Consider the following 26,930-nt stretch of genomic DNA (forward strand, 5'->3'; position numbering starts at 1 on the left):
GTTATATGTGAGCCTGGGAACTTGTTGACAGATGGTTTGACGCTCGAAGAGATGGTACTTGACGAATTGGTGGGTTGAGATCATAACGACCACTCATACGCTGATCAATCACGCCCGCAGGAGCTTCTCTGAGTACCCCAGTGGAACTTTGACATAGGACATCCAATAATCATGATGATATCGACAATGGGCTTGATTCTAGCAGCGCAAATATCGAAAACGATGCATGATTCGACGAAAACAAGAGAACGCAACAAGCCAACGACAACGGCGAGGGTTTCTATGTCGTCGAAGAAAGCCCTGAGACATGTTCGTCAATGCCATTGCGATTGAAACAGCGATGGTGAGGACGCGTATGAAACAAGGGGGCAGAACGATGGTGTCGATGGAGCTGCGTAATTATATGGTGTCTAAGTGCCTGGTAGTGTTATCATGTTCAGACGATCGCGACAGTTTTATAAAGCGATCAACGCGATGAAAGTCGTCCAATCTCGAGCACACCGCTCCAATCACAACTTCATCTCCTCCCACTCTCCCCCCTGCGGAAAGCCCAAGTGAAATCTACCGCATTTCGCAAAACTAAACACTGCTTCTTCCGCCATGGTGAAATCTACAACCCTCCCTCCGACCTCCTCGTTTGCGTCCAGGAAATGTGCATGGATCCGTGGGCCGCTGATAGCCTTCATCCAGGCTGGCACCACGAAGCCGAACAGCGTACCGTCGATTGCATTTCTACTGGGCCCATCTTCGAACTCTATCGAATCGAAACGACCGGCGATCTTAAAGGGCATAAGAGTATTTACACCCTTCGCTGGACCCACATCATCGGATGAAACGAGCTCATCAAGGGCTTCCAGAGATATCGACCCGATCTTCAGACGAAAAGTTGGCTGGTATACTGTGACCAATGCGAGAGGAAGGCGTGCATTCATGGGTGCTGACTTTGCTTTTCCATCCTTGGTAAGTGCGTACGCTTGTCGGTCTTTCAAGATCATGAGACTGCCATCTTCGTAAACACCAATGCCATCTGTGCCGTGGGAAGTAAGGTCTGCGGTTCGGGGTTGGCCTTGATTGAATCCGGCGTTGAGAGCTGCGTAGGTGGAGAATTGGAATATATCGTTTGGTATTGAGCCAACCATGATGGAGAGTACTGTAAAAGTCTGTGATTCGGGTGATGGTATCTGGTATTTGATATGTTGGAGTTCGAGGTTGGGTAGGTAAGGGTCCGGGCTTAGCGGAGAGCCGATCTCCGACTCGGCCACCATATCAGCCCTGCGGTGTGTGGGCGTCATCCCTAGGCGTTATCTTCTACAAGCTTTATTCTGTTGTACAGATGGTGGTTCCAGATCAACTCACTGATGTGCTTTGCGAAGCGGTACTCGGCCAATCCTGACCCTTCAGGGGTTTCACTCCATGTCGCCTTCTCGGCTCAGACGATCGAACTTCTGCGTGATACGCCATTCTCTTTGTGGCTTTCATGCCTTCGAGTTTCGATTTCCAATTTGATCGGCCGTAATAGGTACCTGTAATCGTCGAAATCGTCAATATCAGAGTAGGAGAGTGCGATATGTACCATACGACTGTGTCTCTTGCTGAATGTCGGTTGATAATGTGTTGGTCATGTCTTCACAGACCAAGTTAGTAGTTCGTTACAATGATTTCACTAGTCTCAAAATCCGAGTTCAGTATAATCTTTTGGAAATCTTCTTGGGATCACCTTCCTTGAAGGTTGAGTGTGAAGGGAAGCAAGCCAATAACACGATCGCTTATGTAAGTGATTTAGCGCGAACCGTCGGAAGCTCAACTTCACCATCCAAACGGCATCTTTCCCAAGCAATTGCGCAGCCCGTCTGCTCCAACACCTCGCCCGATATGCTCCCAACGGCCCTTCGCGCTCTGCGCTCTCGCAGCGCAGCGGCTACCTCCCGCTCCTTCGTCCGCTACACCTCCACCGCGACGACCAGCAACCAGGTCCCCGCCAACGACCCTGTCAAGCGCGATGCGAAGCCGAACGTTTCCGAGACCAATGCGATGCCTACATCTTCCGAGGGTTCGTTCGACAAGGTCTTGCAGGAGTCTCCAGAGACAGCCGAAAAGTTGAGGGTTGAACAGGCGCCGAACTACAAGGGCATTTGGTCGCGGAGTCAAAACCCGAGGGAGGTTGCCATGAGTGGGCCAAGGTTCGAGCAGAGCATTATGGAGGATCAGGTATGTGCGAATTCTTCGGGGTGGCGATCATAGAGAAGATCAAAACGACAGATGAAGGGGGTAGTTCATGCAGAGAAGAGACATGTGCTAATAGAGACTCGTGCAGCCTCGCCCATACGCCGCTATCGAGCTCATCCACAAGCAGCCCGTTCGCTGGACGCACGACCGTACTGTATCCTGTGACGGAGGCGGTGGCCCTCTCGGACACCCAAGGATCTTCATCAACGTAGATAAGCCCCAGATCTGCTGGTGCACATACTGTGGACTTCCATTCGTAAGTCTCCATTTCGATTGTGTCTACTTCAGCCTTCCGATACTGGAGCTGGTTGTTGCAGGAGAATACCGCTAATTACCTTCATAGGCACACGAGAAACACCGACCGCTCCTCGAAGCCACCCCTGAACACGAGCTATCATACCCCCTTGGACCCAAAGGCGATGCGGCGGAAGTCAACGAGACGCAGAAGGTTACGGATGAGCCGCTTGCACAGCGATAGAGCGAGGCTGTCAGAAGAGAGGTCAGGGCTGGTGTATATATGCATTGCAATTGAGACATTGACAAATTGTCGTCTACTATCGTATTGAGATCGCGGTATTTGCCTGTCTTCTGAACGATGCAGCGCATGCGCATCGAACTCAAGAAAAGTCTGGAATTGAGCTCCGCTTTGATACTATCCCTCGAGAGCAGAGTGCATTCTCTGAATACATGGCTCTCGCGACTCAAACTGAACCATCTCTTACTTGACAGCGTCGAATGGTCATCTTATATGGATGGGAGACAGCCTTAACGTGCCACTCCATAGGACTGAGCAGCATGCACTACAAGCACACCAATACTAACGTTTTCTGGGCTCTTATCTCTAGGTCACCCCCAGCGCATACTGGAAGACAACCGACCCTCGTGGCAATGACCAGGAGTGGAGAGGCCCTCATTTGAGCTGGATAGTTTATGAGATTGCCATCTGAGTTGAGAACAAGGTCTTGCTCCCACGAGCGTCAAGGCTATGTCAACATCAGCATGCGTCAAACCTGGGCACGCTGGTGACATGTCCGTTGTATATGTAAGATCCAACGTGCTCCACTTTTGTATAACAATGGCTCAAAGAATGCGAACTGCATTGAAGGTGGATGATCTTTCAGACTTCTATCCTGTAAGAGTTTGAGATATTCGTTGGCTCATGATCCGTAGGCATCATGTCCGATGGCTTCCTCTGCGTTAATTGAATCTGGGCACTTCAAGTGAGGGTATCGCACTCGCAGTCTCTCCTCTGCGGTCAAAATGGTGCTTTGTACGTTCATCTTGGTTTCCATATATTTGCTACTGATTCGGTGATCTTGAAATCACGCCAAAAGCACGTACGAAGCGCATCCTGAGGGCCCTGATTGTCAGTTGAAGTCGTTGCTGATTAGTTGAAAGCGGAAAGAGGAAAACAAGGCTGTGCCCGGCGGAAGGACCTCACTACAGGTGATTCAGCATGGCCCACTGGCCCAGCGTGGCACCCCATCCTTACTGCGTCAATGGCCATACAGCCAAGGCGTGTATCATGTGCGCATGTTGGGTGTGAAAGTTGAAAACGGACATGCTCTTTACACTCAAGATGACCTAACCCCGCCGCGACTCTCCTCTGACGTCACTGCACCCCACATAACGCGACTCAACTCCCCAAACTTTAGCTCAACCAAATGCCGCAACTACAGTCAACAAGCTCACATCTAACGACCTTCCTAATCGTCTTCATCTTCGTAATCGCTCTATTCCCAGGACTCTTTGTCGGTATATTCTGGGCGCCCTACAACAGCCTCGCAAACTACCTCGTGCCAACGCCCCAACCACGCACAAGCGTACTGTGCAAGAGCCCGAACATCTGCACCTCTATACCAATCATGTCTTGGTATGGCCTTGTTCTGTCAACTCTACAACGTGTCTGTTTGTGCTGACAGTTCCTAGGGCGCAAAAGTCCCTCACCCTCCCCAGCCGAGCGCGCGGCTCCTACCTCATCACCGACCACATCCTCAAAGAAGTGCCCGAGATCAAGAACTACAAGACTGGCCTGCTGAACCTCTTCATTCAACACACATCGTGCGCGCTATCTTTGAACGAGAACTGGGATCAGGATGTTCGCGCGGACATGAGCACGGCGCTGGACCGCATTGTGCCGGAGGACAAGAAGGGCCAGGGACTGTACCGCCATGATGCAGAAGGCAACGATGACATGCCCGCGCATGTCAAGTCTGCGTTGATCGGCGCAAGCGTTACGATTCCGATTACGAATGGAAAGCTGAACACGGGCACATGGCAAGGCATATGGTACCTCGAGTTCAGGGACTCGAAGCACACACGGAAGGTGGTTGCCACGATTCAGGGAGAAAAGATGTGAGGTGCAGGATCTAAGGATGGACCTGTTCGCGGACGACTTTGAGTCTGTGTTGGACTCGATGAGTTCCACGTAAGGAATTCTGAAATGTCAAGGATGTAATTACGGGACAATACCATGAGAGTGGAGTGTAAGATCTGGACCAGGATATTTGAGCAATGTGCTGTGTCAATATGATCTATCGCGCAGTCGCAACTCCGCCGTCGCTTTTGCAAACCGTCCAAGAAACACCCTAATAACGCCTGTCCTGCACAACCCGAACGCCGATGTCATGATATGCTGCTCGTCATGAAGATTTCCACCACTCCATACATGTACAAGATTGTGAAAGTTGTAGATCCCGTCGCCCCATTGCCTTATTGCTGTTGATCTCTGACGTGATCTGAATCACCCTTTATTGCCTCTACCATCAATCTTCACTTGTCTCTGCTGACCGCGTCGCTAGCTACGAGAGCACGCTCCGATCATGCGCGGTGGAAGACGAGGAAGCCAACGTTAGCGTCCATCATCCATCGGCCAGGATGACACTCATTTTCAATCTGGTAGTAGGACCTGAGATGCCACTCGCCGTTGAGCTCGCGACACCAGAAAGGATCGTCGTCACGAGCATCCGCTGGCCTAATTTTGCGCGGGTCGTATGAGCCACGGTCAGTCGCGATCCTCCGGTTCTCCATCTGGATGTCTTCGCGCGTGGGACCTTGCTGTGCGTGACCGTGAACGTATGCTGGTCTTGTCTCTCTGACTGTCCTCGGGGCAGGTCCTGAGGAGCCTTGCGGTTGGTTGTTTGTCACATGGTATGTTGTTGTATTTGTGCTTGGTCCAGGTGGGTAAACGTGCGCCGAGTAGCCGTAGCTAGGTACAGTGTTGTAGTAGGTCCTCTGGTAAGGGTAATAGAAGTTAGCAAGTGGGTACAGCGAGCCATACAAGTTGTAGTTGTAGTAGCCATAGCCACCGCCATAGGAGGGGTGGGAGTAGTTGGAGGCATAATAGTTCTGGGGAAAGTAGTTCGTGGCGTAGGTTTGAGGGTACAAGGGACGGGCGCTGTATACCGCAGGTTGGTAGGCCGCCACACCGTATCCGACACCCATACCGACACCCATACCGACACCAACGCCTCCAAACCCACCATAGCCATAGCCGCCTCCTATGACGCCGGTGGGTGCAGCACCATTCGCGGCTTGGCCGGCATAGGAGAGGAGACCACGTTGGCCGTAACGGGGGTTGTAGATATATTGGTGGCGGGGCTTTGGGTATGCCTCCATTGCAGTGATTGACGATGAATTGCCAATCGAGCGATAGCGACGAGAGTGGTGGAGGAATGTTGCGGTGTCGGTAGATTGGAAGTGGAAGGGTGCAGTGGCGGTAAGGCGAAAGTAGAGGGAGGTAAAGGTCGAAGTGAGACACGAGAAGATCGAGGAGAATATGGTATCGCGGCAGTAAACTCCGAGATCCACGCGATGTTCAGGATATCATGCGAGCCAATGATAGGCGGAGCAAGGCAGCGGTGTAGTAAAGGGAAGGCGCGAACGAGCGTAATCGGGGCAAAGAAAGACGAGCGGAGACTTACCATTGCGGAATTGGCCGGCACAACACTACGAGCACCGACATGGTGTCCGGTACCATATGCATATCCAGGCGAATGACCGGGATAGCCACCTCCAACAAACCCTCGAGGTACCGTAGTCTGAGACTGACCGCCTAGGACTACGCCCCTGGAATAAGTTCCAGGAACCACACCACTTGGATATCCGCCGCCGTACTGAGAGTGTCGATTTGGATATATGGCTGCTCTGCTCATGTAGCGGCCTCTGGGGGTGTGGTCGTAGTAGCGCGAAGGGTAGTACGAGCCGCCGAGGCCATATCGGCGGCGTCTGGACATACCAAAGCGTGGGTAGTAATCCTCTGTGTAGTAGCGCTGGCCATTTCGAGCCTCGACTCTCGACTCGTAGCTGTAATCGTCGTCGTCGAAGCACATCTTGCTGATCGCGGGATTGGACTGTATAGTGACTGGAGATGAGAGAGGGCAACAGCCGAGAAAGCCGATGACGAGCGAAGCAAACGGTAGCCTATGGCGGGAATGAGAAGATGAGGGAAATACAGACTTCACCGCGATCTCGATAGTAAGGCGTGACTTGGAAAGTAGCCAATCGAGAAATGCTTACCACATATCTGCATTCAGTGGTACGACAGATATGTACATTGCAGACCTCGAGTACCTACCAAGAGCCTGTCCGCAACTAGAGCGTCCATTTGGATGATTAAGTCTTTCCACTTCTACTCTTCGGTATAGCACCCCCTTCGACAGCACCAGTACCCACTCCAGGAGCGCCGTTCCCCTTCTTCGCAAACATGGCGCGGAACTTGTTCAAGAACGGGCCAACTGTCCATCTCGCAAAGGTCGGAGTAGCCCAGACGCTAAACACAATCCTCGGAATCAAGAACATCTTGACAATCGCGTAGGCTGTCGCGAACTCGACGACCAGCCTGACACCACCTTCGCTGATGTTCCACGCTTGGTCCACCTTCCTCAACCTCTTGGTCTCGCTGCCGATGCCGTCATCGTCGGAATTTGACAAAAAACCCTGACTCTTCATCCATTGCCTCTGTTTGCCATCTTTCTGGATCTCATCGACCTCACGTTCAGCTTCCAGCGCTTCATCGCTGCGTATCCAGCCCTTGCGCTTGAAGTACCGACCGAAGCGCTCAACGCCTGACGCTATCCAAGCCCCTTCTGCGAACCACGGAGGCAGCCAGTGTGTGTAGTGGAAGTAGCCAGCGAGACCGAACAGAGGGATGACGGCCGTGAGCTCGTGGAGGATGAGGAATGACGTGATGTGCGTGACTGGCGCATTGCCGAGCGCATTGGTGTACTTGTGCAGAAACTTTGGCAGGCGGCGATTGAAGCGCTCAATGCGCGACTGGGAGGACGCTGGGGAGGCTGGCGGCTCCGTCGCATAGCGGCGCGTGTGTGGTCTGCGAAGGAGTTGTGGTGGGCGCGCAGCCGCCCGCAGGATGGTACGTCGTAGCATAGTGCCTGTGGCAATTCCTCCTCTTTTGCTCAACCTGCCGGCCCGAGTGGCTCCTTACGCCTTGCGCGGTGTTGTGATTCCATGTGCGAAGAGCTGCCACTGCGCCTTTCCAAGTATGACGAAATCGTCGGGACCCTGACGGGCCGATCCACGTCGGTCGCGTCTGCTGATTACCTAGGTAGCAGCACCTTGCCAACTCCCGCATTGACGAGTCTGCCTGGTGGTATTTTTCGTGCAATACGGTCTGGCGGTATTTCGAAGTCTCCTTGAATCATGAGTGGGATATACCTGTCCGGCAAAGGATTGATGCCGCGCCCCCTGTACCACCACGCCCTAAACATCAACCACTAATCAGACGCCCTGTGTGACCAAAGCGCGTAGAACACGTAGTTGCAGAAGTCAAATCGTCGTTAGCTACGGACCACTGCAGAAGTATCTGCAAATCCCCCTCAATCGTACTGAGAGCAGACTCGCTCAACATGTTACTATTTTACGAAGATGAACCCAACTCGATTGAAAATGTGCAGCCATCATTCAAGACGATACACAACGCTTCAACACCAGCCATCAATCCACTACCGCAATATGGCTCCCACGCTTTCATCCCATACCTACCTACCACCATACCAGACGATGCCTCGACAGAAGACTCCAAAGCTGGTAGTACATCCCCATCACGCCTAAAAGTACTTAGCCCTTCTTCATGGACATATTGCGGTCCCCTCCTCCACGCAAGTACCACATCCCTCCCACCGTCATTCCACACCTGGGCAGCCCTTACACTGTCTTCTCCCGCCATTTTGATATCCCAACTCCTCCCTCTCCTCTCGTGGCTACAGACTTTCCTCTCAGAAGCGAGGATTCACAATTACTGGTTGACTATCCGTTGCACCGCGCCAACCCACGAATACGATACACCACGCTGGCACACAGATGAGAACTTTTTCACCTACGATGCTGAAGCACCTGGTTTGGGTTTTGCTCAGACTAGTGAGCAAAGGCTATGGAAGCTCTGTTCCACACTTCTCGGACCAAGCACTCTGTTCACAAAACGTAATGAGATGGCTCTGAAAGTGCTAGGGGAGACCAAGAAGAGGGAGAAAGAGAAGGTGGGCAGCCATACTTGTACATCGATGCGTTGCGTAGGCTGTTCTTCGTATGCAGACTCCGTACGACAGTCGCTGGCACATTCTCTGCAAGATGTGGAACATGAGACCCCGGCTTCTAGAGAAGTGGCGTTTTTCAGGATAGGCGGGGAAGAAGGCGCAGTGCATTCGGAACCCCGCTGCGATACCGACCGCATATTCATCAATGTAATTCCAGGTACGGAGGGAGATCTGCGGAGCTTGATGGCTAAATGGGGCATCGGATTCCCACGTGCGTGGTGTTTCGGTTCGCCTGTTGGCTTTGTGAAGAGTGACGAGGCGGAGACGTTTGGGACGAGAAGTTGACTTAGTCTTAACGACGGGTAGAGGTTCACATGGCTCATCAAGGAATATAGATCAGATATATGCAACGCGTATGATTGATTCATTGGCAAGGGGAATACTACCACGCTAAGCTGGGAACGAAGTTGCATCCCTTCCTCATTTTTTCTATATCCTCATAAAGCATCTCTGTGTTCTGTCCTAATCCTTCGGCGCATTGCTGAAAGAATGGTCGACGCGGTTTTTTTCACTCATAGCTTCTCAGCAACCTCGACAAATTCCTCCAAATTCCGTACGGGTCGCACGCCGGTGCTGACTTGCATACTTGCCTTCCAAGCATGCACATCCTCGATAAGAACAGGCTGTGATGCATCGACTACGCTCTTGACATCTGCACTCGCATCGAGAGCCTGAGGCGCAGCCGGCAGACCTGAATCCGCTACACCCAATGCAGCCTTTGCTTCATCGAGAATCTTGTCTGCGACTTCCTTCTCTATCTTGAGATCCTCAGTGAGGTGGCTGGCAACTGCATCAGAGATAGCCTCATTGGACGAGGCATCCTTGACACGAGTCTCAAAAGCCTCGTCTTTGGCTGTGATCTTGTGTTCGGCGAGGATAATTTTGAGCGCAGCGGCAGCGGCAGTCTTTTTCTCATCAAGCGATGGCTCCTTGGCTTTGGCTTGCGCTTGGAGATGTACTGAGAGTTTGGAGCGCTGAGAGGACGAAGTTGAGATGTAGTGACTGTAGAAGTCGACCATGTCCTTCTTGGTAAGCTTCTCAAGAGTCGCGGCATCAACATCGGCTGTAAACCCGTTAGAACCACACTAGTGTAAGGGCGTAGATGATAGCATACCTTGCAGGAAATCATACGAATCACTGTAAATATGATTCCAGAACCTGTTGTCCTCAGATGACAGGTTCTTCAATTTTGCGAGCCTTTTATTGATCATCGCACGCTTGTGGCTCTCAAAGTCTTCCTCATTCATGTCGTTTAATGTCTGCTCGAACGTGTTGAGGAAGTTCTCGATACGACCCTCGAGATACCGGCAATCTTTCTCACTCTGGATGAGAATGCGGTATCCTGACCAGATGTCGTGGAAGCTAGGGCCAGAGAAGACGACGTAGCCGAGCTGCTCAATGGTACGAAGTTGATTGAAACACGGCTCGTCCGTCATCTGCCCAAGAAGCAGGAGCTTGGCGCGCGTAACGCTGTCGTAACGGTGACCGGCATATAAGCTATATTCAATGCAGTGATTGACGTTTTGGGGGTCTTTTAGTTGTTTCTCGTAGATGAAGTTACTGCCGGATGGCCAGATGAGTCCGCGGCGTGTAGGTACCTGGTTCGATGGCAGTCTCCTTGGCTTAATGGTACGTTCTACAAGATCAGTAATCTTCAGAGCTTCCTCCTTGTATAGGTTGCCATGTGCCAAAACCTCGATTTGACATTGCGCCAGAATTTGCGGGAAGAACTGCTGTACGTCCTGAGCCGTCACATTCTCAAGCTCTGGAAGCAGTTCGTCGTTCATTACGCTCTTTTCACTCTTGAACTGTCGAGAGTATGTCCCAACCTGATGGAAAGGCTGCCCGTACTCCCAGTTGCGTAGAGAACGTAGCATACGGTCATGGATAATCCTGAAACGATCTTCTGATACTTCAAGATCCCGTACCTGCAGCAAGACCTTCTCCAGCAATACGTGCAACTTGTCGTTGTAACCGCTGACGGTAATCGAAAGGCCACTGATATGGTTGGTGAAGTCGTAGACCAACCCAGATAGGTCGGCGTCGTAGGAATACTCCACTAGAGCGTCATTTACAAGCTCGCGATAGAGCGTGCACAATAACGTGATACGAGCTGTGACATTGGTGATGGGTGTTCGGAAGTAGATATGAACGTTGGCCTTGGGTACCCAGAATTGATCGTCCTTCTTCCACCAGATGCGCACATTGTCGTCGTGGCGGATAAGCTTCGGCTCCTTGGTCGGCTGTTCAACCTCTTTCTTCTCTACTTCGAGCCGGGTCGGGATGAACTCATTCTTGTGCGGGAAGTGTAGCTCTGCCGGCCGGCTCTTGCTCTCGAACGCTTCTTTGATCTCGGCAAGGAAGTCTTCTGGTATCTTCTCGACCTTGTGCTCTGTTCCATACCACTTCTCCTTTTGGTCCCATCCGCCTGGGAAATCTTGACTAACAATCGTCATCCTGAAGTTGTCTGGTCGGAGGTAGGACATAGCCTCACTAATCAGCTGGGCATCGAACTTCTTGATGATGGCTGGACCGCTTAGCAGCATCTTGCGGTCGTAAGGCCTTTGCATAATGCCTGCGAGACCACTGGCAGTCCGGCTGGGTGGGCTCTTTTGCTTGAATCTGAATTCCACTTCACTGATCCGCATTTGCTCCTCGACCACCCATTCGAGAGGCGGCTGATCGCGCATCAACCCGATATATTGGAAGACAAGCTTGGCAACCTCTTTGTAATTCTTAAGCCCCTCATCGGTCAATTTGATATTGACAGTGAACAGCCCTGAGCCAGGACACAGGGTAGAGCCTCCAGCACCAAGTCCGTTCGCCCATCCCTTTGCTTTGATGTGTGCAAGGATGCTGCCGGGACCTTCGTGACCTAGCAAGTGGCTAAGGTATCTTGAAGGATGTGACTCGTAAAACTTCTCCTCATCGCGATAGGCGAATTGAAGCTCTAATGACCGCGATTCCAAGACAGGTCTGGCAAAGGTCTGTGTCAACAGTTCATTCCCGGTGTACACGGGCATGTCCCAACGATTTTGTCCAAGGTTCTTGTTCGGCACCTTTGCGAAGATCTCCTCTACCCATGTTTCCAGTGTGTCAAGGCTCTCTCGGCCTAGGACGACTAACTTCATCCGGTTTGCAGAATAGTGCGTTGAGTGGAACTTGATGAACTCGTCTCGAATCTTCACGCCTCTTGCTATAGGCTCGTCATGGAGGGTCTTGTAGCTTCCTGTCGAGAAATGGTTGTAGGGATGATCTGGATTGGCCAATGCCTTGTTAAGCTGGTGCATCCGCCAGGTATCATTTTGGAGGTTCTTCTTATTCTCTGAATCCACGGCCTTGAGCTCGCGATCGACAGTGTCTTCCAAGAACAGAGGACTGATGAAGAACTGGCCGAAGCGGTCCAGCCCTCCCCATAGCGGCGACTCGTCCTTGGACTCTGACAGGTTGGTTTGTGACACGTCTGGCGATGCGGTTTGGCTGCTCGCAGGTGTAGAGGAAGGGTATGAAAGCTCAAAGTAGTAGTTGGTTGAGGTAGAGGCTGTGAAGGCATTCGAATATCCGCCGTGGCGTGTCAGATATTGGTTGTAGGCGTTCTCCTCTGGGTACTTCTCAGTCCCCATAAACAGCAGGTGCTCCACCGCGTGCGCGATACCCGGCATGTCCGGCGCATCGCTGAAGCTGCCCACATTGACATCCAGCGCCGCACTGGCCTTGTCTGTTCCCGCTTCATGTATCAATAGGACCTCTAGTTGATTTGGTAGAGTGATGATTCGGTAAGAACGATCGTCGAGTTGTGGCCTTTCTAGGTCTTCTATGCGCGACCTCCCCCCAGCTTCTCTTCCCAGCTCTTCCGCCATGTCGGCTGGTTGCTTTCTTCTCGGCGAAGTCGCAAGGGCGCGATGTGTAGCTGGTAGCGGGACGACGGCGGCCTGGCAACGAAGCGGGTTATGTATGGGACGTGGTCCGAGGTGACTGGTGGCGAGCCGAGTCGAGGCTGAGTAGTGTGATGACGATGCTGTGTACTGTGCAATCGACCAGGCAACCGGTAGCCTGGGAACGAGTGTTCGATGTCGTGGTACCAGCGACAGGTTTCCCAGAGACTGTCGTGCGCCTAGCGATGGGAGCATCCACAAGACTTGCGGTGGAGCGGACAATGGTCGGACAGGCGGGTCCGTTGGTGATTCACTGTTGTCTTAGACTAATCAATTGCCTGCAGCTGTAGCAGACAAGAGGCGGTGAGGAACAGTGGTATACTGTTGGCGGGGAAGTGGGAGGCGCTGACTGCGGCTCTATTCACTAGACAATGCGTGCAGCAGACGTCCGGCGTTGTGGTAGCGACCAACGTCAGATACGGTGGGCCCTGCATTGTCGATAAGACACTAGGGCTGGCTATTGCCCGTGCCCGTCACCGTTGATCCTCGTCTACGTGACAACATGGTACCCAAGGCATTTCAAGCAGGTTACGCGAACACGACTGGCTTCAGAAAGGTTGTCAAGGCGACTGTATACATCAAGAAGAAAGATGGCATGTCCGATGCCGACTTTATCGAGTACTATAACAACAACCACGCACAGCGCGCAGTTCCCATCCTGCAGCGCCATGGCATCCTCAGCTACAGCCTTGTACAGCCCGAGCGCAGTCCACTACATAGCACCCAAGCTGAGACCGCCACAGACATACCATTTAGAGCGAGATCGAAAAGCCATGCAAGACATTATGCACGGCAAAGCCAAACTCATGGACTATGATGCCATCTGCACCTTTGTCTTCCCCGACTATCTGGCGCTGGCCAAGTTCATGTACGACAAAGACGGCGCTGCCTTGAATGGCGATCATGACAACTTCATGGACGACAGCCAAATGAAGATGATGGTCGGAGACGAGTACATGCTCATCCAAGACGGAAACAAGGTCGGATGACCAAAGCGCAACTGAAGACGGAGTCTTCATGGGGTATCATTGAACCGGACCAAGTGTACAAATACATCGAGAAGACATCGCCGCGGCTACCTCCGGCCCTTGCCTTTGCCTCTGCCTGCAGATCCTCGTGGTGTAGACGAGCAGTTGGCTGAAATATGTCCCTTTTGCCCACATTTATAGCATTCCATGTTGGCCATGCCACCGAAGCCGCCCCCGCCTCCCGACCGTCGGCTGCCTGATATAGATGTCAACCCCTGTAGGTCGCCATTGTCCTTCTGTCGCTTCGGTGTTGCCTTGACGGACTCGTCGCCAATACTTGCGCGCTTCTTCTTGGATTCTCGCTTTTCCGTGGCCATTTCGCGCTTGGTCTCTCGAATAAGATCTGCGGCAGGATCGTCCGAATCGTAGTCGTCTGAAGAATGCTCGGATTCTGATTCCGAGTTCTCGGCCTTGACAAAAGGCACCGATGTCTGCATCCCGTTAGTTTGACTCTATCGCAAGTGCAAATTGTACACACATCTGCCTTCTTCTTGACACCACCGCCGAACTGCATTCTTATAGGTTTGACATCTTCCTCATCATCCTCGTCATCATCCTCTGCGTCGAGCTCAGCGAATCCCGCTTGCCTGACCTTCATTGCATCTTGTCTTTTCCCTTCAAGAGGGTCCTTGAAACTCAACACCCACTTCGTCTCACCCGCATGTTGCGCAGCTTTGTCTAGAGCCGCCTGGCGCTTCGCTTCTTCCGCATCCAGTCCCGATTGTATGATTTCGTGATCCGAGGTTCCTACAGCAGATGCACCGTTCGACAGGCGTGCTTTCTTGCTAGGCGGACCATTAGGCGTCGAGGGCGAAGATTTTGCGGCCGCGCGCTGCATAAACTACTCGCGTTCAGCGTATTCCTGGGGTAATCCACTAGTGACCTCCGTACCTTCATCCCCATCAGTCCCTTGGACATTGTTTTGGGCGTATTTCCAGACATGTTGTAATTGTCTATAATCTCAGTATCGCCGCGAAGGGTTGGCTGGGCCGTGGTGTTCCTGTCTTCGTTTGCGAGCGCGCAGAGTCGCGTTCGGCGAACTTTTGGCGCATGGACCCATCGCGCTATCGATAAGGCCCTGCCCAGGTGCCAAGCCGATGATGTAGCTTTGCCGTCTCACGCATCCTGATACCTGGGCAATGTCGCAATCGAGCTTCCACAGAGCCTCTTTTGGCGCCATCTCGATACTGTCTAGGCATCAGATTCAGCTTCTGGTGGTATGAACAGTACTTCAGAAGGTCTGAGATACCTAGGCAGGCTACACACGACCTCCCGGTCTCCCACAAAGCAGGGCACGAGCACATGCAGCGGTGAGGCTAATGCGTATACCGGTGTACAAGAGATGAACTTCAAGATGGGCTAGACTCGCACAACATGCAATGACGTGGAATAAAATGTTCGAGAACTCTTGGAGAGCCATGGATTAACATTAGTGATATTCTAGCGTCACCCTACGCCTCGAACCATGAGAACGTTCCGGACTGCAATGTCCACCAAGAATGAATCTGGACTAATCACATGGCGTCGTCACCATAGATGTCAGCTCCCAGACCACCAGTATCTCCATTGCCTGCGCTAGCAACGCGCCGTGCCATTAGGGTATCGTCGAGGTTCCAGCCTCCAGGTATATGCCGTATAAGGCGGCGTATGACGCCATTGGTCGTTAAAGGTAAGTCGTCTCAGTAGTATGTGCGGGTCGGCTTATGGTATGCCGCGGGGAGCCGCCCCGCTGCAAGATGCTCAGGCGGGCTTGGTCATATTGGGGCTCAGGGCTCTCGAGAAGAGCGCAACTTTCATCTGTCGGTAGGCCTCGATAGCTTCCTCCCGGGACTGAAGTTCGGTTTCAGACTCTGTCGACGGACACAAATGAGGTCTGGGTAATGAAGTTGTCCATGATGATATGTTGGAGGCGTGTGCAGGTGTTAGGAAAGGATGTGACGATGCATGGTGGGTGGTAGAAGCCATGATTCTTGGGGAAGAAGTGGATGAAGACTGAGAGCCAGTTGAGCTTGCAGCAGAAGAAGACATTGCGATGTGCTGAAAACGTGGACACTCGCGACCCATATAAGGCTTGGGAATAATTTGTCAAGCAAGACGCGGACGATAACAAATCCCCAAAGTCGAATACCATGCTGAACTCCGAAACGTGCTCCGGCACGATTACGACTAGGGCTTGCAGGATAATGGACCAAATTTCCAATTTGCGACATTGTGATAAGAATGACAACCTTGTTGTCGTCAATGACACAGTAATCATAGTGCAGACACGCAAAGTCGCACGGGAGATCGTCGCGAAACAACCTCTATCCAATCGCGATACGAAGTCCTTCGAAATCTGACCAATCGCAACAGAGCCACATGGATGGGCCTGCTTCGCATAAGGGACTGCTAGATGCCACGAGGGCGAAAATCGTGTGTTGCTTGACAAATCCCAGAGCCTCGGGAACCGCCAATCTCATACGGCGTATACGCGACATGGAGTGTTGACTTACCGACAGTCTGGTGGTGTTTATTCCAAATTCCTCACGCGAATTCGACGCTAACGGCTGCTAGTTCCTCCGGTCTCACTTTCTCGAAACGCAACTTTAACGATCTCGCATGCACCTGCATGTTCTCTGAAGCTCGGTCCGCGAACATGCCCATGTCCGGTGTCTAAAGCGCCTCAGCCGCTGGTGTTGATGAGGATCGTGCACTTTCGGCTGGTAGAGCAATCCTTATGAACCGACTACCTTAAACGGCAAAGACATCTCGGTGCCAGCTGCATGCTCTACGGACCGCGAGGTCCTTGGTAAGAAGGGTGGACCCCTCCCTGGTCGAATGCGCAATTTACCCCAAGATTTTCTATTGTCATAGCCTCTTCTCCGCATCTTGATGACAAAAGCACGCAAGGCAATAGAGCATCACCCCAGAGCGCACACCGCTTATCACATATTCAGCGCAAGGCTCCACCCAGGCAGCCACCAAAGATCTTATCCTACACGGGGCGCAGACTAAGGCCTCCCCCATAGTGACAAATCTATAAACACCTGTGCGCCTACGAGCTGGGCATACCTGATTCCACTAACTGTTGACGGCCTGTGATCTCTGAATCGGTTCCATGGGCATCATGCCGATGTAACACTCCACGTGGATGTGCCGCTCCGATACCACTGCAGTGTCCAAGAGGAGGCTAATCGATTCAAATGCTTTGCAACCGAGCCTTCCTAGGTATGCTCACACTCAACTCCTGTTGGATCTGACGTCAAACCCCGTGTCGTGTCGGCAACAATACCCGGTACGCGTCCACGGGTCAGTCGAAGCCATATCAAAAGAGGTCCCCTAGCTGTCAACGCGGCCGCCATGCTGGTAAACCGCTAAAGAGCCATACTTCATGCACATGTAGAAGTATAGTCGGTCCAGATAGCGTCCGACACATGACAATTGACAGCACCTAGCGTAAAAGCCTCCAAGCCTCCAAGGGACATTCGGACCGATCTCTATCAGCCAACATGCTGAGGTGTACCCTTACATGTGCGTCCTCTCTTTTGAAGAAATCATTGTGAGTCTCGCTTTAGGCATCTCTAAGGCCCGGAACCATGCGCAGCGTTCGCTTTTCACTTCGCTACACTGCACAAGTGTACCCTTCACACATTTATATGATGCAATCCGCCGCTACTCCTTCACACAACGTCTCCAGAATTCGATAAGTCGCCGCGATTGTCACAAAATGTGGTGGGAACGCGCTCTTTGATGTTTGCTTCTCTATACCCGCTAGATGATCTGCGGTTTCTGTCTAAACACCATGGCTGTCTCATAGAAAGAGCGAGTAACCACCAAGATGATATCATCCAGTCTGTGTACTTCGGTTCAGCGTGGCCCGATCCACTAGTGGACTACACATTAACATAACGTCTATCTCACGATCGATGATCACCATGAAGTGAAATCGCCGGACTCTTTTATTGTTTCGGGAAGCAGCTGTGTATATTCTCAACTATCTTCTGAACTGCGGTGCTGAACGATCTTTGTTCTCCCCGCATATACCGTGCCTAGGTACCGTGCTAATCGCAGTCTTTGGGCTTGGTGGATTGTGTGTGCCTTCATTCCCAGTGATAAGAAGCTATCTGCTGACTCCGATTCCAGTGTATGTATCATAACACTGCTACGATTAGTGCTGGTACACGACGCAGCGAATGACGGTGAAGTCACAAGTATGGCCTCTCGCTAGATCTGATATCAAGTGTACGCTGACACGACTGCAGAGGCGGGTACCTACGCTATAATCTTCTCGACTATCGAGGTTAACGTCGCCATCATCTGCGGATCGCTGCTCGTCATGGAGCCTCTGTTTGCACGTTTCCTTCCAGATCTCATCTCCGACCAACCCATGTCCGCGGCGGAGGACGGACGGACATGCAGAGCCTTGACCGGCTTGGATCTCCTCAGTGGAGGCACGGAAGGTGACGCGGAGAAGGCGCAAAGTGGCGGGAGGCGGGACACCTTGATTGACACGGATACGTTCGCTACGACCAAAGAGATGAAGAGGCTCATGAAGGGGCTGGGGGACAGCAAGCGAAACACTATGTAGCTTACCGAAGACGGGATGTAGCTTCTGGTATGACGTATGTCAACATCGACGGTTCATGCCTCGCCCTGCTGCCATTGCGCTGTTCTGCCCAAGAGAAAGCCTACTATACGTTTTGAACAGAGGTCTTCAACTACGTGACGACTGTTGTCCATGTCCACAAATGTCTGGGGAGCTCGCAGGCAGATGACAAGGAATGCCCCCACCAGACGCTAGCGTGGCAGCTTAGCTTGTCGACCGTGCTCAACCTCAACCTGCATCCAACATCGTTGATCGATTGAATGCAACTCGGTCTGCGTCCTCGTTTGCGAACACGGCCATCTCTATACGACCTAGTCCAGAAGAAGAACATTGACCAGATCTCGATATCTGGAGCTCACACCGCCGCCGGCCACGACGACGTTGAGCCACACCGAGTGCCGCTTCCCGCGAGCCCGCTGATATCACCACAAGGCGAGCTTCCCACCCGGCCGCCACCACCGCACATCAACCTACAAGAAGCCAGCGACGACGAGAAGGAAGCACCAGCACCCAAGATGCCTCCCGTAAGCAGCACCAGCTATAGAGACGGGTTTGGGGCAGGCAGCTAATCCACGCGCGCAGAAAGGACAGAAGAAGCAGGAGCAGAAGTCGGAGGGCGAGGAGCATGGTAAGCTTGAATACTTTGCACTCGGACGTAGAGAACAATGGGACATGTCGCTAATTCCATGCAGGCGCCATCTACTCCATTTCCGGGTACGTCACCGCATCGCAGCGCTCGAGTCGCATACTGATCCGTCCAGCCCTGTCATCATCGCCGAGAATATGATCGGATGTGCTATGTACGAGCTTGTACGTGGAACTGCTCTATTAGGATGGATGACTGCTGACTGCCCAAGGTCCGTGTTGGTCACGATAACCTCGTCGGTGAGGTCATTCGAATCGAGGCCGACAAGGCTACCATCCAGGTCTACGAAGAGACTGGTAGGCATACCGCTTATGGAAACACGTTGGAGGACTGGGCTAATATCGTACAGCTGGTGTAACCGTAGGCGACCCCGTATACAGGACCGGGCAGCCATTGTCTGTCGAGCTGGGTCCTGGTCTTATGGAAACCATCTACGACGGTATCCAGCGTCCCCTCAAGGGCATCGCCGACGACGCCAACAGCATCTACATTCCCCGTGGCATCAACTTGCCCGCTCTTGACCGCAAGAAGAAGTGGGAGTTTACACCCGGTTCCCTCAAGGTCGGCGACCACATCACTGGTGGTGACGTGTTCGGTACTGTCTTCGAGAACAGTCTGCTCAGCGAACACAGAGTTCTGCTGCCTCCCCGTGCCAAGGGTACCATTACCCGCATTGCTGAGAAGGGCAGCTACACCGTCGACGAGAAGATCTTGGAGCTTGATTTCAATGGCACCAAGACCGAGTACAGCATGATGCACAAGTGGCCCGTACGAGTGCCCCGTCCTTCCAACGAGAAGCTGTCATCCGACCAGCCTCTTATCGTCGGCCAACGTGTCCTTGACTCTCTGTTCCCCAGTGTTCAGGGCGGTACCGTGTGCATTCCAGGTGCTTTCGGATGCGGCAAGACTGTCATTTCCCAGTCTCTGTCCAAGTTCTCCAACAGTGACATTATTGTCTACGTGGGTTGCGGTGAGCGAGGAAACGAGATGGCGGAAGTCTTGATGGACTTCCCAGAGGTATGGAAATTGAATTATGATGTATACGACATGCTGACTTGCTACAGCTCACTATCGATGTCAACGGCAAGAAAGAGCCTATCATGAAGCGAACGACCCTCATTGCCAACACCTCCAACATGCCTGTAGCTGCTCGTGAAGCCTCCATCTACACTGGTATCACCGTCGCCGAGGTAAGCTCTGACTGTACGAAGTGAATGTGAGACATACACTGACTCGATTTTACCCCGATAGTACTTCCGCGACCAGGGCAAGGACGTGGCCATGATGGCTGACTCCTCGTCACGATGGGCTGAGGCTCTTCGTGAGATTTCCGGACGTCTCGGAGAGATGCCTGCTGATCAAGGTTTCCCTGCTTACCTCGGTGCTAAACTTGCGTCTTTCTACGAGCGTGCTGGGCGTGTTCAGGCTCTGGGTAGCCCCGAACGATTTGGCAGTGTGTCGATTGTTGGTGCTGTCAGTCCTCCAGGAGGTGACTTTTCGGATCCCGTGACCACGAGTACACTCAACATTGTGCAAGTCTTCTGGGGTCTCGACAAGAAGCTTGCTCAGCGAAAGCATTTCCCATCTGTCAACACATCGATTAGTTACAGCAAGTACACAACCCCGCTCGACAAGTACTACGCCAAGAACAACCCGGAATTCCCCCGTCTCCGCGACCGCATCAAGGAGCTTCTCACTACGTCAGACGATCTCGACCAGGTTGTGCAGCTTGTCGGTAAATCCGCGCTGGGTGACAGCGACAAGATTACGCTTGACGTGGCTACGCTCCTCAAGGAGGACTTCTTGCAGCAGAACGGTTATTCGGACTATGACCAGTTCTGTCCGCTATGGAAGACCGAGTGGATGATGAAGAATATGATGGCTTTCCACGACGAGGCCCAGAAGGCCGTCTCCCAAGGACATGCATGGCCCAAGGTCCGCGACGCGACCTCGGAAATCCAGAGCCAGCTCCGTTCAATGAAGTTCGAGCTGCCCAGCGATGGAGAGGAGAAGGTCACCAAGAAGGTAAGTCTGGCAGGACGTGACACTTTGATTTGTACATACGCTGACTTCGAAACAGTACGAGGAACTCCTGCAGAAGATGACCGACAAGTTTGCATCGGTTGTCGACGAGTAAATGCATGGGCTTGAAGGCGATTTCTCCGTAGCGTGTCTGTCTAGTATATCTCCAAGATCGTAGAATGTGAATTGTACCAAGATACCAATACTGCTGCCTGAACCCGCTGACGACGCCGTGTCGCGTCCTGTGACCGCAATGCGCATCATGTGCGCCAGGAACGACATCATGGTAGTCAAAATGTCGAGGTGGCTCTAGATCACTACTAGTGGAACATGGGATTATTTGAGCACATCTCTGATTTGATACATGTGACAGCTTGGTGACGTACGCACACGATAGATATCCCCAAGTCGCGCGGATATTTCGTGGGGCTGAGTCGTGTGGCGTATCGGAGCTTGGGCTCTCTCCGACGTTGGCACTTGCAGCAGCTACGCAACCCGCAAGCAACAACCCCAGATCTCAGACACTCTCGCCTTCAGCGCCCTTGATACCACAAACACCCAAAACCGCTTCTACACACAACCACTGAAGGCATCCGCATCACTTCGACCCACACTTCGCCGACCATGGCGACAAACCCAAATGCGTACGCACATGTTTGGAGAGCCCCTCGCATTGCGGAAAGCTAACATGGTTATACAGCATCAACGTGAACGACCCGGGCCTGATTACTCTCGTAAACAAGCTCCAGGATGTCTTCACTACAGTCGGAGTACGTCGCTGCCCCCCACCCGCCCGCGCGCAACTGGCTACACCAACAGCCCAAAGACGCATACTGATGCCTAAGTCAGGTCCAAAACCCCATAGACTTGCCCCAGATTGCCGTTGTAGGATCGCAGTCTAGTGGAAAGAGTTCGGTGCTCGAGAACATTGTTGGACGAGACTTGTGAGTGCCTACCGCTGCGCCATGGCCTGAGAGACATGGGTTAACGATAGCTCTCCAGCCTGCCCCGAGGAACCGGTATCGTCACCCGAAGACCGCTCATTCTCCAGCTCATCAACCGCGCATCCTCGCAAGCGAACGGCACCACCGAGGGAGCAAAGACAACAGACCAGGAGAACAATGTTGACGAGTGGGGCGAGTTCCTGCACATTCCTGGCCAGAAGTTCCACGACTTTGGCAAGATCAGGGACGAGATTGTGAGAGAGACGGAGTCCAAGACGGGTCGCAATGCGGGTATCTCACCGGCGCCCATCAACTTGAGGATATACTCGCCAAACGTCCTCACACTTACGCTGGTCGACTTGCCAGGTCTAACAAAGGTGCCTGTTGGAGACCAACCGAGGGATATTGAGCGCCAGATCAGAGAGATGGTCCTCAAGCAAATCAGCAAGCCCAACGCAATCATCCTGGCTGTCACTGCTGCCAACACCGATTTAGCCAACTCGGATGGTCTCAAGCTGGCGCGCGAGGTGGACCCAGAAGGACAACGGACTATCGGTGTCTTGACCAAGGTCGACTTGATGGACGAGGGCACCGACGTCGTGGACATTCTCGCCGGTCGCATCATTCCGCTGAGGTTGGGCTACGTACCAGTCGTCAATCGAGGACAGAGGGATATTGAGAACAAGAAGGCCATCTCGTACGCGCTCGAGCACGAAAGGCAATACTTTGAGAACCACAAGGCATACCGTAACAAGGCGGCGTACTGTGGTACACCCTACCTAGCGCGCAAGCTGAACTTGGTAAGCTCAGCCTCTTCGATACACCTCGACACAGCAACTGACAGCTACAGATCCTTATGATGCACATCAAACAAACGCTCCCCGATATCAAGGCCCGCATCGCTTCCTCACTACAAAAGTACCAGGCAGAACTTGCTTCGCTAGGCAACTCCATGCTCGGCAACAGCTCCAACATTGTCTTGAACATGATCACGGAGTTCACCAACGAATACAGAGGAGTCTTGGAGGGCAACAACCAAGAGCTTTCTGCAGTAGAGCTGTCTGGCGGTGCTCGTATCTCTTTCGTCTACCACGAACTTTATGCCAATGGTGTCAAGGCCGTTGATCCTTTCGACCAGGTCAAAGACATGGACATTAGGACGGTTCTCTACAACTCCTCCGGTTCATCGCCAGCGCTGTTCGTCGGTACTACTGCTTTCGAGCTCATTGTCAAGCAACAGATTAAGCGATTAGAGGAACCCAGCTTGAAGTGTGTCAGCCTCGTCTACGACGAGTTGATTCGAATTCTCAGCCAGCTCCTCAACAAGAACGCTTTCCGAAGATACCCGGGCTTGAAGGAGAAGCTACACCAGGTCGTCGTCAGCTTTTTCAAAAAGGCGATGGAGCCCACCAACAAGCTCGTAAGGGATCTTGTTGCCATGGAGTCCGTCTATATCAACACTGGTCACCCTGACTTCATCAATGGTTCACGCGCCATGGCCATCGTACACGAGCGACACAACAGCAGCCGGCCTCAACAAGTGGATCCCAAGACTGGAAAGCCTCTTCCACCTAGCGTGCCGCCGCGGTCGATATCTCCCTCACTTGATCCTAACGAGGGTGGTGGCTTCTTTGGTTCCTTCTTCGCCAGCAAGAACAAGAAGAAGATGGCGGCTATGGAGCCACCACCACCCACGCTCAAGGCCTCCGGTACCCTCTCAGAGAAGGAGTCGCAAGAAGTCGAAGTTATTAGTAAGTTTCCTCTGGCGTTGATATCGTACATAGACTAACGATGTGCAGAACTACTGATCACCTCCTACTTCAACATTGTTCGTCGGACAATGATCGACATGGTACCTAAAGCCATCATGTTGAACCTCGTTCAATGGACCAAGGAAAATATGCAGGGCGAGCTTCTCACCAACATGTACAAGACCGACGAACTCGATGAGCTACTAAAGGAGTCAGAGTACACTGTCAAGAGGCGGAAGGATTGCCAGCAGATGGTGGAGAGCCTTTCCAAGGCACAAGAGATTGTCAACCAAGTGCAGTAGATGGATGCGTGTCTGGGAGGATCTTGCGGCTAGACTTCCAAGGTTGTGTTCTCTGGGTCTGGCATCCTGCCATGACGGGCAAGGTGTTTTGGGTGCAGCTTGCTAGGTTTCTGTCTTGAGCCTGTTCATATTACAGTTGATGCATGCAATGTATGTCAGCCATTGAGATGTGTGATCGCTCTGTACTCGCTGTGATGCTACGAGCCATGGCGACTGCGCGGGCGTGGCAGTCGGGCTGCATGCGGAGCGCGCACGGACCACCGAGCATCTCGAAAAGTCGCAATGCACTCGAAGGCCCGCCTCTCCAACACCCGAGCGGCCATGCTGCTCCCACGGATATTTGCGCCCGTCCGCGCATCATTGGCGACATCAAAGACATTCATCGCGCCATCTACCCGTGTTCTCGACGCCCTCCGCGTGGCCAATGGCACCTCGGCACCCGCCCCGGTCCTCTCCTTCGTAAGGCATTCAGCGCATCAGGCCCAAGGACGAGCCAACGGAGCAAAAGATGGACCTGGCAAACGGTTAGGAGCAAAGAAGAGCGGGGGTGTGTTCTACAGTTTGAATAAGCAGTTAGGAGCCTGGCTAACGGCATTGTAGGAGAGTATGTCATCCCAGGAAACATCATCTTCCGACAAAGAGGAACAGCCTGGTTTCCCGGCGAGAACTGCAAATTCGGCCGCGACCACTGCATCTTCGCTACAGAGTCTGGTTACGTACGGTACTACCGTGATCCGAATAAACACCCAAAGAGGCAATACATTGGTGTCGCCCTCGAGAAAGACCACACCCTTCCATACCCACCAAATGCGGCGAGACGGAGACGCTTAAATATGCTCGCCGTTCCCATCACTACATCGACGAGCCCTTCTGCGGATGCAGTTGTCATAACGGATTTACAAGTTGGCGACGGCACAGGCAGCCCAAGTAGCGTCCGCGATACCCCGCGCGAAGCGACACGGAAGGGACTGAGCTTGACCGCTGGCAAGGGATACGCGTACCGTGAGGCCAACTGGCAGATTGGGCGTGCGGCCGAGAAGGCGGGTGTGCAGGTCAAGGAGTTTGTGCCGGGTGACCGATGGACGGCCTGGCGGAAGAGGAGCACAAGGATCAAGGCGAACATAGAGAGGAAGAGGCTCCGGAATGCTGGCAAGAAGGCTAGCAAACCGAAAGCGAGGAAGGCGAGGGCCTAAGTAACGAGACGACATACTGCGGGTTGTATGAATACATGTGTAAACTGAAGATATACAGCCCTTGACTGGCTATTTACGAATACAGGAAGCGCGTATGTGAACAAATGACGATGAGCCGAGAATCTGACATGACTATAACCTTGCAGAGTCCTTCCAAACCAAGCCTCCTTGGTCCTCGACATAATGCCTACCCTTGGTCCATCCCATCCATGTGGTCAATGTATCTTCGCCCCCACTGCCAGGCTTCAAGCCCTTCTCGCTCCATCCGCTGCCATCCATTCCTATACCCTGGCCCTCTGCTGCCGACCTCCCATCATTGCCATCATGTATCGCATACCCGGGTGAGGACTTCAGGGTTACAGCCGGCCGTTGATCGAAGCCCTGAGTCTCGAGTTCACCCTGCGTCAGTACGGGTGTGCAGCATGCATCTGTCCCATCGAAGATGGCCTCCCACTCCTCGCGTGTTTTCTTCTTGAACTCGGCGGCGAAGAAGTCCTTCAACTTTGGCCAGTCCGCCCTGTCGTCCCTATTACCAGGTAGATCCGACGGCTCCAGGCCCATACCCTTGAGTAGAGCAGCGTAGAACTGGGGTTCAATAGCGCCCACTGCCATGTACTTTCCATCCTTTGTATCGTAAGTATCGTAGAAGGGCGCTCCTCCATCTAACATATTTGTGCCCCTCTCCCTCTTCCAGACCTCCGTCTTCAATCCCAACCTTGGCATAGTCGCCAATATCGCACTCCCGTCAACCATGTTCGCCTCGACAACCTGCCCAAAGCCGCTTCTTTCTCTGGCCAGTAGCGCAAGCAATATACCCATGAAACACATTGCGCCGCCTCCCGCAAAATCTCCCACGACATTGCCCGGCGCATACGGTTTTTCCCCTTTCCTGCCAAACATGCTTAGCACGCCGGAGACAGCAATGTAGTTGATATCATGCCCGGCCATTTGACTGTATTTGCCATCCCGACGGAAGCCCGTCATGCGAGCTACGATCAATCGCTTGTTCAACCTCAACAGCACCTTCTCAGGGTCGAGACCGGCTTTCTCGAGGACGCCAGGTCGGAAGGGATCGATTACCACGTCGACTTGGGGGATTATTTTTTTGATGAGGGCGAGGCCTGCTGGGGATTTGAGGTTTACGCATATCGAGGTTTTGCGTCGCGTTAATTGATCGGAGGATGGGGCTGAGGGTGCGCGGTCGAGGCGGAGGACTGAGGCGCCGTAGTCTGCTAGGAGCATGCCCGCAAAGGGGCCTGAATACTGTTAGATTGAGCCTAGAGACTATTTTGCGAAGGGAGGTTGAGATTACCTGGGGCTAGTCCTGCAAACTCAAGGACGCGTACGTCCGCGAGTGGAGGTGGTTGGTTTGCTGACGGCATGACGAGGTAGCTGGAGGTAGTTTACTACTTGGGACGATTGAAAGAACACGCGTAAAGAGAAGAAGACGCAAGCTTAGTTGTAGACATGCTCGACGTCGACATTGTTGGCTGTTGCGCCGGCTAAGGACTCCCGCGGGGAAGCATGCTCTGGAAGCCGAGGTGCGGATGTGGAGAGCTCGAAAGCTGGGGTAGTAGCTTCATCGTTCGCGTCTGGTCTGTTTGGCTTCACACGAGACCATCACGACGAGTCGATATATCCCTCGCTCTAAATGTCTCAGAACGAGTCCGATGAGTTATGACATGTCATCCCACAGTATGTCATGGCGCGCCTCGCCCCGCTCTTCCAAGCATTAGGCATCAGCGCG

At 52.8% G+C, this 26,930-nt stretch overlaps 13 protein-coding genes across 13 annotated transcripts; 8 read left to right on the forward strand and 5 right to left on the reverse strand.

Annotated features, from left to right (window-relative positions):
* Positions 1 to 188: 188 nt before the first annotated feature.
* BKA58DRAFT_373109 (alpha-acetolactate decarboxylase) lies at positions 189 to 1,790 on the reverse strand. Its single transcript, XM_046169183.1, has one exon. The coding sequence runs from the start codon at positions 1,290 to 1,292 to the stop codon at positions 510 to 512; it is 783 nt and encodes a 260-aa protein (XP_046031189.1). The 5' UTR covers positions 1,293 to 1,790; the 3' UTR covers positions 189 to 509.
* A 46-nt stretch (positions 1,791 to 1,836) lies between these two features.
* On the forward strand, positions 1,837 to 2,970 carry BKA58DRAFT_425895 (NADH-ubiquinone oxidoreductase). Its single transcript, XM_046172945.1, has 3 exons — positions 1,837 to 2,208; positions 2,315 to 2,482; positions 2,570 to 2,970. The coding sequence occupies exons 1-3, from the start codon at positions 1,873 to 1,875 to the stop codon at positions 2,702 to 2,704; spliced, it is 639 nt and encodes a 212-aa protein (XP_046031190.1). The 5' UTR covers positions 1,837 to 1,872; the 3' UTR covers positions 2,705 to 2,970.
* Positions 2,971 to 3,890: 920 nt separating this feature from the next.
* On the forward strand, positions 3,891 to 4,585 carry BKA58DRAFT_407553 (uncharacterized protein; the record flags this gene model as incomplete). The annotated part of the gene is made up of 2 exons (XM_046172034.1): positions 3,891 to 4,099; positions 4,156 to 4,585. The coding sequence occupies 2 exons, from the start codon at positions 3,891 to 3,893 to the stop codon at positions 4,583 to 4,585; spliced, it is 639 nt and encodes a 212-aa protein (XP_046031191.1).
* Positions 4,586 to 5,046: 461 nt separating this feature from the next.
* On the reverse strand, positions 5,047 to 7,611 carry BKA58DRAFT_351072 (uncharacterized protein; the record flags this gene model as incomplete). Its single annotated transcript, XM_046168542.1, has 3 exons — positions 5,047 to 5,838; positions 6,150 to 6,589; positions 6,855 to 7,611. The coding sequence occupies 3 exons, from the start codon at positions 7,609 to 7,611 to the stop codon at positions 5,047 to 5,049; spliced, it is 1,989 nt and encodes a 662-aa protein (XP_046031192.1).
* A 239-nt stretch (positions 7,612 to 7,850) lies between these two features.
* BKA58DRAFT_17458 (uncharacterized protein) lies at positions 7,851 to 9,175 on the forward strand. The gene has a single exon (XM_046165253.1). The coding sequence runs from the start codon at positions 8,091 to 8,093 to the stop codon at positions 9,060 to 9,062; it is 972 nt and encodes a 323-aa protein (XP_046031193.1). The 5' UTR covers positions 7,851 to 8,090; the 3' UTR covers positions 9,063 to 9,175.
* Positions 9,176 to 9,289: 114 nt separating this feature from the next.
* Positions 9,290 to 12,637, reverse strand: BKA58DRAFT_305387 (Metalloenzyme, LuxS/M16 peptidase-like protein; the record flags this gene model as incomplete). Its single annotated transcript, XM_046167061.1, has 2 exons — positions 9,290 to 9,840; positions 9,892 to 12,637. 2 exons carry the CDS (start codon positions 12,635 to 12,637, stop codon positions 9,290 to 9,292), a joined length of 3,297 nt encoding a protein of 1,098 aa, XP_046031194.1.
* A 577-nt stretch (positions 12,638 to 13,214) lies between these two features.
* BKA58DRAFT_434080 (EthD domain-containing protein) lies at positions 13,215 to 13,701 on the forward strand (the record flags this gene model as incomplete). The annotated part of the gene is made up of 2 exons (XM_046173241.1): positions 13,215 to 13,403; positions 13,456 to 13,701. 2 exons carry the CDS (start codon positions 13,215 to 13,217, stop codon positions 13,699 to 13,701), a joined length of 435 nt encoding a protein of 144 aa, XP_046031195.1.
* Positions 13,702 to 13,744: 43 nt separating this feature from the next.
* On the reverse strand, positions 13,745 to 14,758 carry BKA58DRAFT_17455 (uncharacterized protein). The gene is made up of 3 exons (XM_046165252.1): positions 14,632 to 14,758; positions 14,219 to 14,581; positions 13,745 to 14,171 (listed from the first exon to the last, which is right to left on the reverse strand). Exons 1-3 carry the CDS (start codon positions 14,680 to 14,682, stop codon positions 13,788 to 13,790), a joined length of 798 nt encoding a protein of 265 aa, XP_046031196.1. The 5' UTR covers positions 14,683 to 14,758; the 3' UTR covers positions 13,745 to 13,787.
* A 2,896-nt stretch (positions 14,759 to 17,654) lies between these two features.
* On the forward strand, positions 17,655 to 18,307 carry BKA58DRAFT_434082 (uncharacterized protein; the record flags this gene model as incomplete). Its single annotated transcript, XM_046173242.1, has 3 exons — positions 17,655 to 17,659; positions 17,863 to 17,930; positions 17,982 to 18,307. The coding sequence occupies 3 exons, from the start codon at positions 17,655 to 17,657 to the stop codon at positions 18,305 to 18,307; spliced, it is 399 nt and encodes a 132-aa protein (XP_046031197.1).
* A 264-nt stretch (positions 18,308 to 18,571) lies between these two features.
* On the forward strand, positions 18,572 to 21,339 carry BKA58DRAFT_373128 (ATP synthase alpha/beta family, nucleotide-binding domain-containing protein). Its single transcript, XM_046169184.1, has 9 exons — positions 18,572 to 18,849; positions 18,908 to 18,953; positions 19,018 to 19,039; positions 19,087 to 19,135; positions 19,183 to 19,267; positions 19,321 to 19,988; positions 20,036 to 20,161; positions 20,223 to 20,996; positions 21,052 to 21,339. Exons 1-9 carry the CDS (start codon positions 18,586 to 18,588, stop codon positions 21,106 to 21,108), a joined length of 2,091 nt encoding a protein of 696 aa, XP_046031198.1. The 5' UTR covers positions 18,572 to 18,585; the 3' UTR covers positions 21,109 to 21,339.
* BKA58DRAFT_328904 (Dynamin central region-domain-containing protein) lies at positions 21,326 to 24,290 on the forward strand. Its single transcript, XM_046168128.1, has 6 exons — positions 21,326 to 21,637; positions 21,694 to 21,763; positions 21,843 to 21,937; positions 21,996 to 22,737; positions 22,788 to 23,688; positions 23,737 to 24,290. Exons 1-6 carry the CDS (start codon positions 21,618 to 21,620, stop codon positions 23,988 to 23,990), a joined length of 2,082 nt encoding a protein of 693 aa, XP_046031199.1. The 5' UTR covers positions 21,326 to 21,617; the 3' UTR covers positions 23,991 to 24,290.
* On the forward strand, positions 24,291 to 25,263 carry BKA58DRAFT_425902 (ribosomal L27 protein-domain-containing protein). The gene is made up of 2 exons (XM_046172946.1): positions 24,291 to 24,537; positions 24,591 to 25,263. Exons 1-2 carry the CDS (start codon positions 24,312 to 24,314, stop codon positions 25,181 to 25,183), a joined length of 819 nt encoding a protein of 272 aa, XP_046031200.1. The 5' UTR covers positions 24,291 to 24,311; the 3' UTR covers positions 25,184 to 25,263.
* Positions 25,215 to 26,923, reverse strand: BKA58DRAFT_17644 (alpha-methylacyl-CoA racemase). Its single transcript, XM_046165288.1, has 2 exons — positions 26,496 to 26,923; positions 25,215 to 26,439 (listed from the first exon to the last, which is right to left on the reverse strand). Exons 1-2 carry the CDS (start codon positions 26,563 to 26,565, stop codon positions 25,316 to 25,318), a joined length of 1,194 nt encoding a protein of 397 aa, XP_046031201.1. The 5' UTR covers positions 26,566 to 26,923; the 3' UTR covers positions 25,215 to 25,315.
* Positions 26,924 to 26,930: the final 7 nt, after the last annotated feature.

The sequence above is a fragment of the Alternaria rosae genome, assembly GCF_020736505.1.
Source record: "Alternaria rosae strain MPI-PUGE-AT-0040 chromosome Unknown BKA58scaffold_1, whole genome shotgun sequence".
NCBI lineage: Eukaryota > Fungi > Ascomycota > Dothideomycetes > Pleosporales > Pleosporaceae > Alternaria > Alternaria rosae.

Coding starts and splice junctions, on each gene's coding strand:
- BKA58DRAFT_373109 (XM_046169183.1), bottom strand. CDS start 1,292: ATGACGCCCACACACCGCAGGGCTGATATGGTGGCCGAGTCGGAGATC.
- BKA58DRAFT_328904 (XM_046168128.1), top strand. CDS start 21,618: ATGGCGACAAACCCAAATGC. Junction 21,764..21,842: donor ATGTCTTCACTACAGTCGGA/GTACGTCGCTGC, acceptor TGCCTAAGTCAG/GTCCAAAACCCCATAGACTT. Junction 21,938..21,995: donor AACATTGTTGGACGAGACTT/GTGAGTGCCTAC, acceptor ATAGCTCTCCAG/CCTGCCCCGAGGAACCGGTA.
- BKA58DRAFT_425895 (XM_046172945.1), top strand. CDS start 1,873: ATGCTCCCAACGGCCCTTCGCGCTCTGCGCTCTCGCAGCGCAGCGGCT. Junction 2,209..2,314: donor AGAGCATTATGGAGGATCAG/GTATGTGCGAAT, acceptor AGACTCGTGCAG/CCTCGCCCATACGCCGCTAT. Junction 2,483..2,569: donor CATACTGTGGACTTCCATTC/GTAAGTCTCCAT, acceptor TTACCTTCATAG/GCACACGAGAAACACCGACC.
- BKA58DRAFT_425902 (XM_046172946.1), top strand. CDS start 24,312: ATGCTGCTCCCACGGATATTTGCGCCCGTCCGCGCATCATTGGCGACA. Junction 24,538..24,590: donor AGGAGCAAAGAAGAGCGGGG/GTGTGTTCTACA, acceptor ACGGCATTGTAG/GAGAGTATGTCATCCCAGGA.
- BKA58DRAFT_17455 (XM_046165252.1), bottom strand. CDS start 14,682: ATGTCTGGAAATACGCCCAAAACAATGTCCAAGGGACTGATGGGGATG. Junction 14,582..14,631: donor AGGGACTGATGGGGATGAAG/GTACGGAGGTCA, acceptor GAACGCGAGTAG/TTTATGCAGCGCGCGGCCGC. Junction 14,172..14,218: donor GTGTCAAGAAGAAGGCAGAT/GTGTGTACAATT, acceptor AACGGGATGCAG/ACATCGGTGCCTTTTGTCAA.
- BKA58DRAFT_17644 (XM_046165288.1), bottom strand. CDS start 26,565: ATGCCGTCAGCAAACCAACCACCTCCACTCGCGGACGTACGCGTCCTT. Junction 26,440..26,495: donor GTTTGCAGGACTAGCCCCAG/GTAATCTCAACC, acceptor AACAGTATTCAG/GCCCCTTTGCGGGCATGCTC.
- BKA58DRAFT_373128 (XM_046169184.1), top strand. CDS start 18,586: ATGCAACTCGGTCTGCGTCCTCGTTTGCGAACACGGCCATCTCTATAC. Junction 18,954..19,017: donor GTCGGAGGGCGAGGAGCATG/GTAAGCTTGAAT, acceptor AATTCCATGCAG/GCGCCATCTACTCCATTTCC. Junction 19,268..19,320: donor CCAGGTCTACGAAGAGACTG/GTAGGCATACCG, acceptor AATATCGTACAG/CTGGTGTAACCGTAGGCGAC.
- BKA58DRAFT_17458 (XM_046165253.1), top strand. CDS start 8,091: ATGTTACTATTTTACGAAGATGAACCCAACTCGATTGAAAATGTGCAG.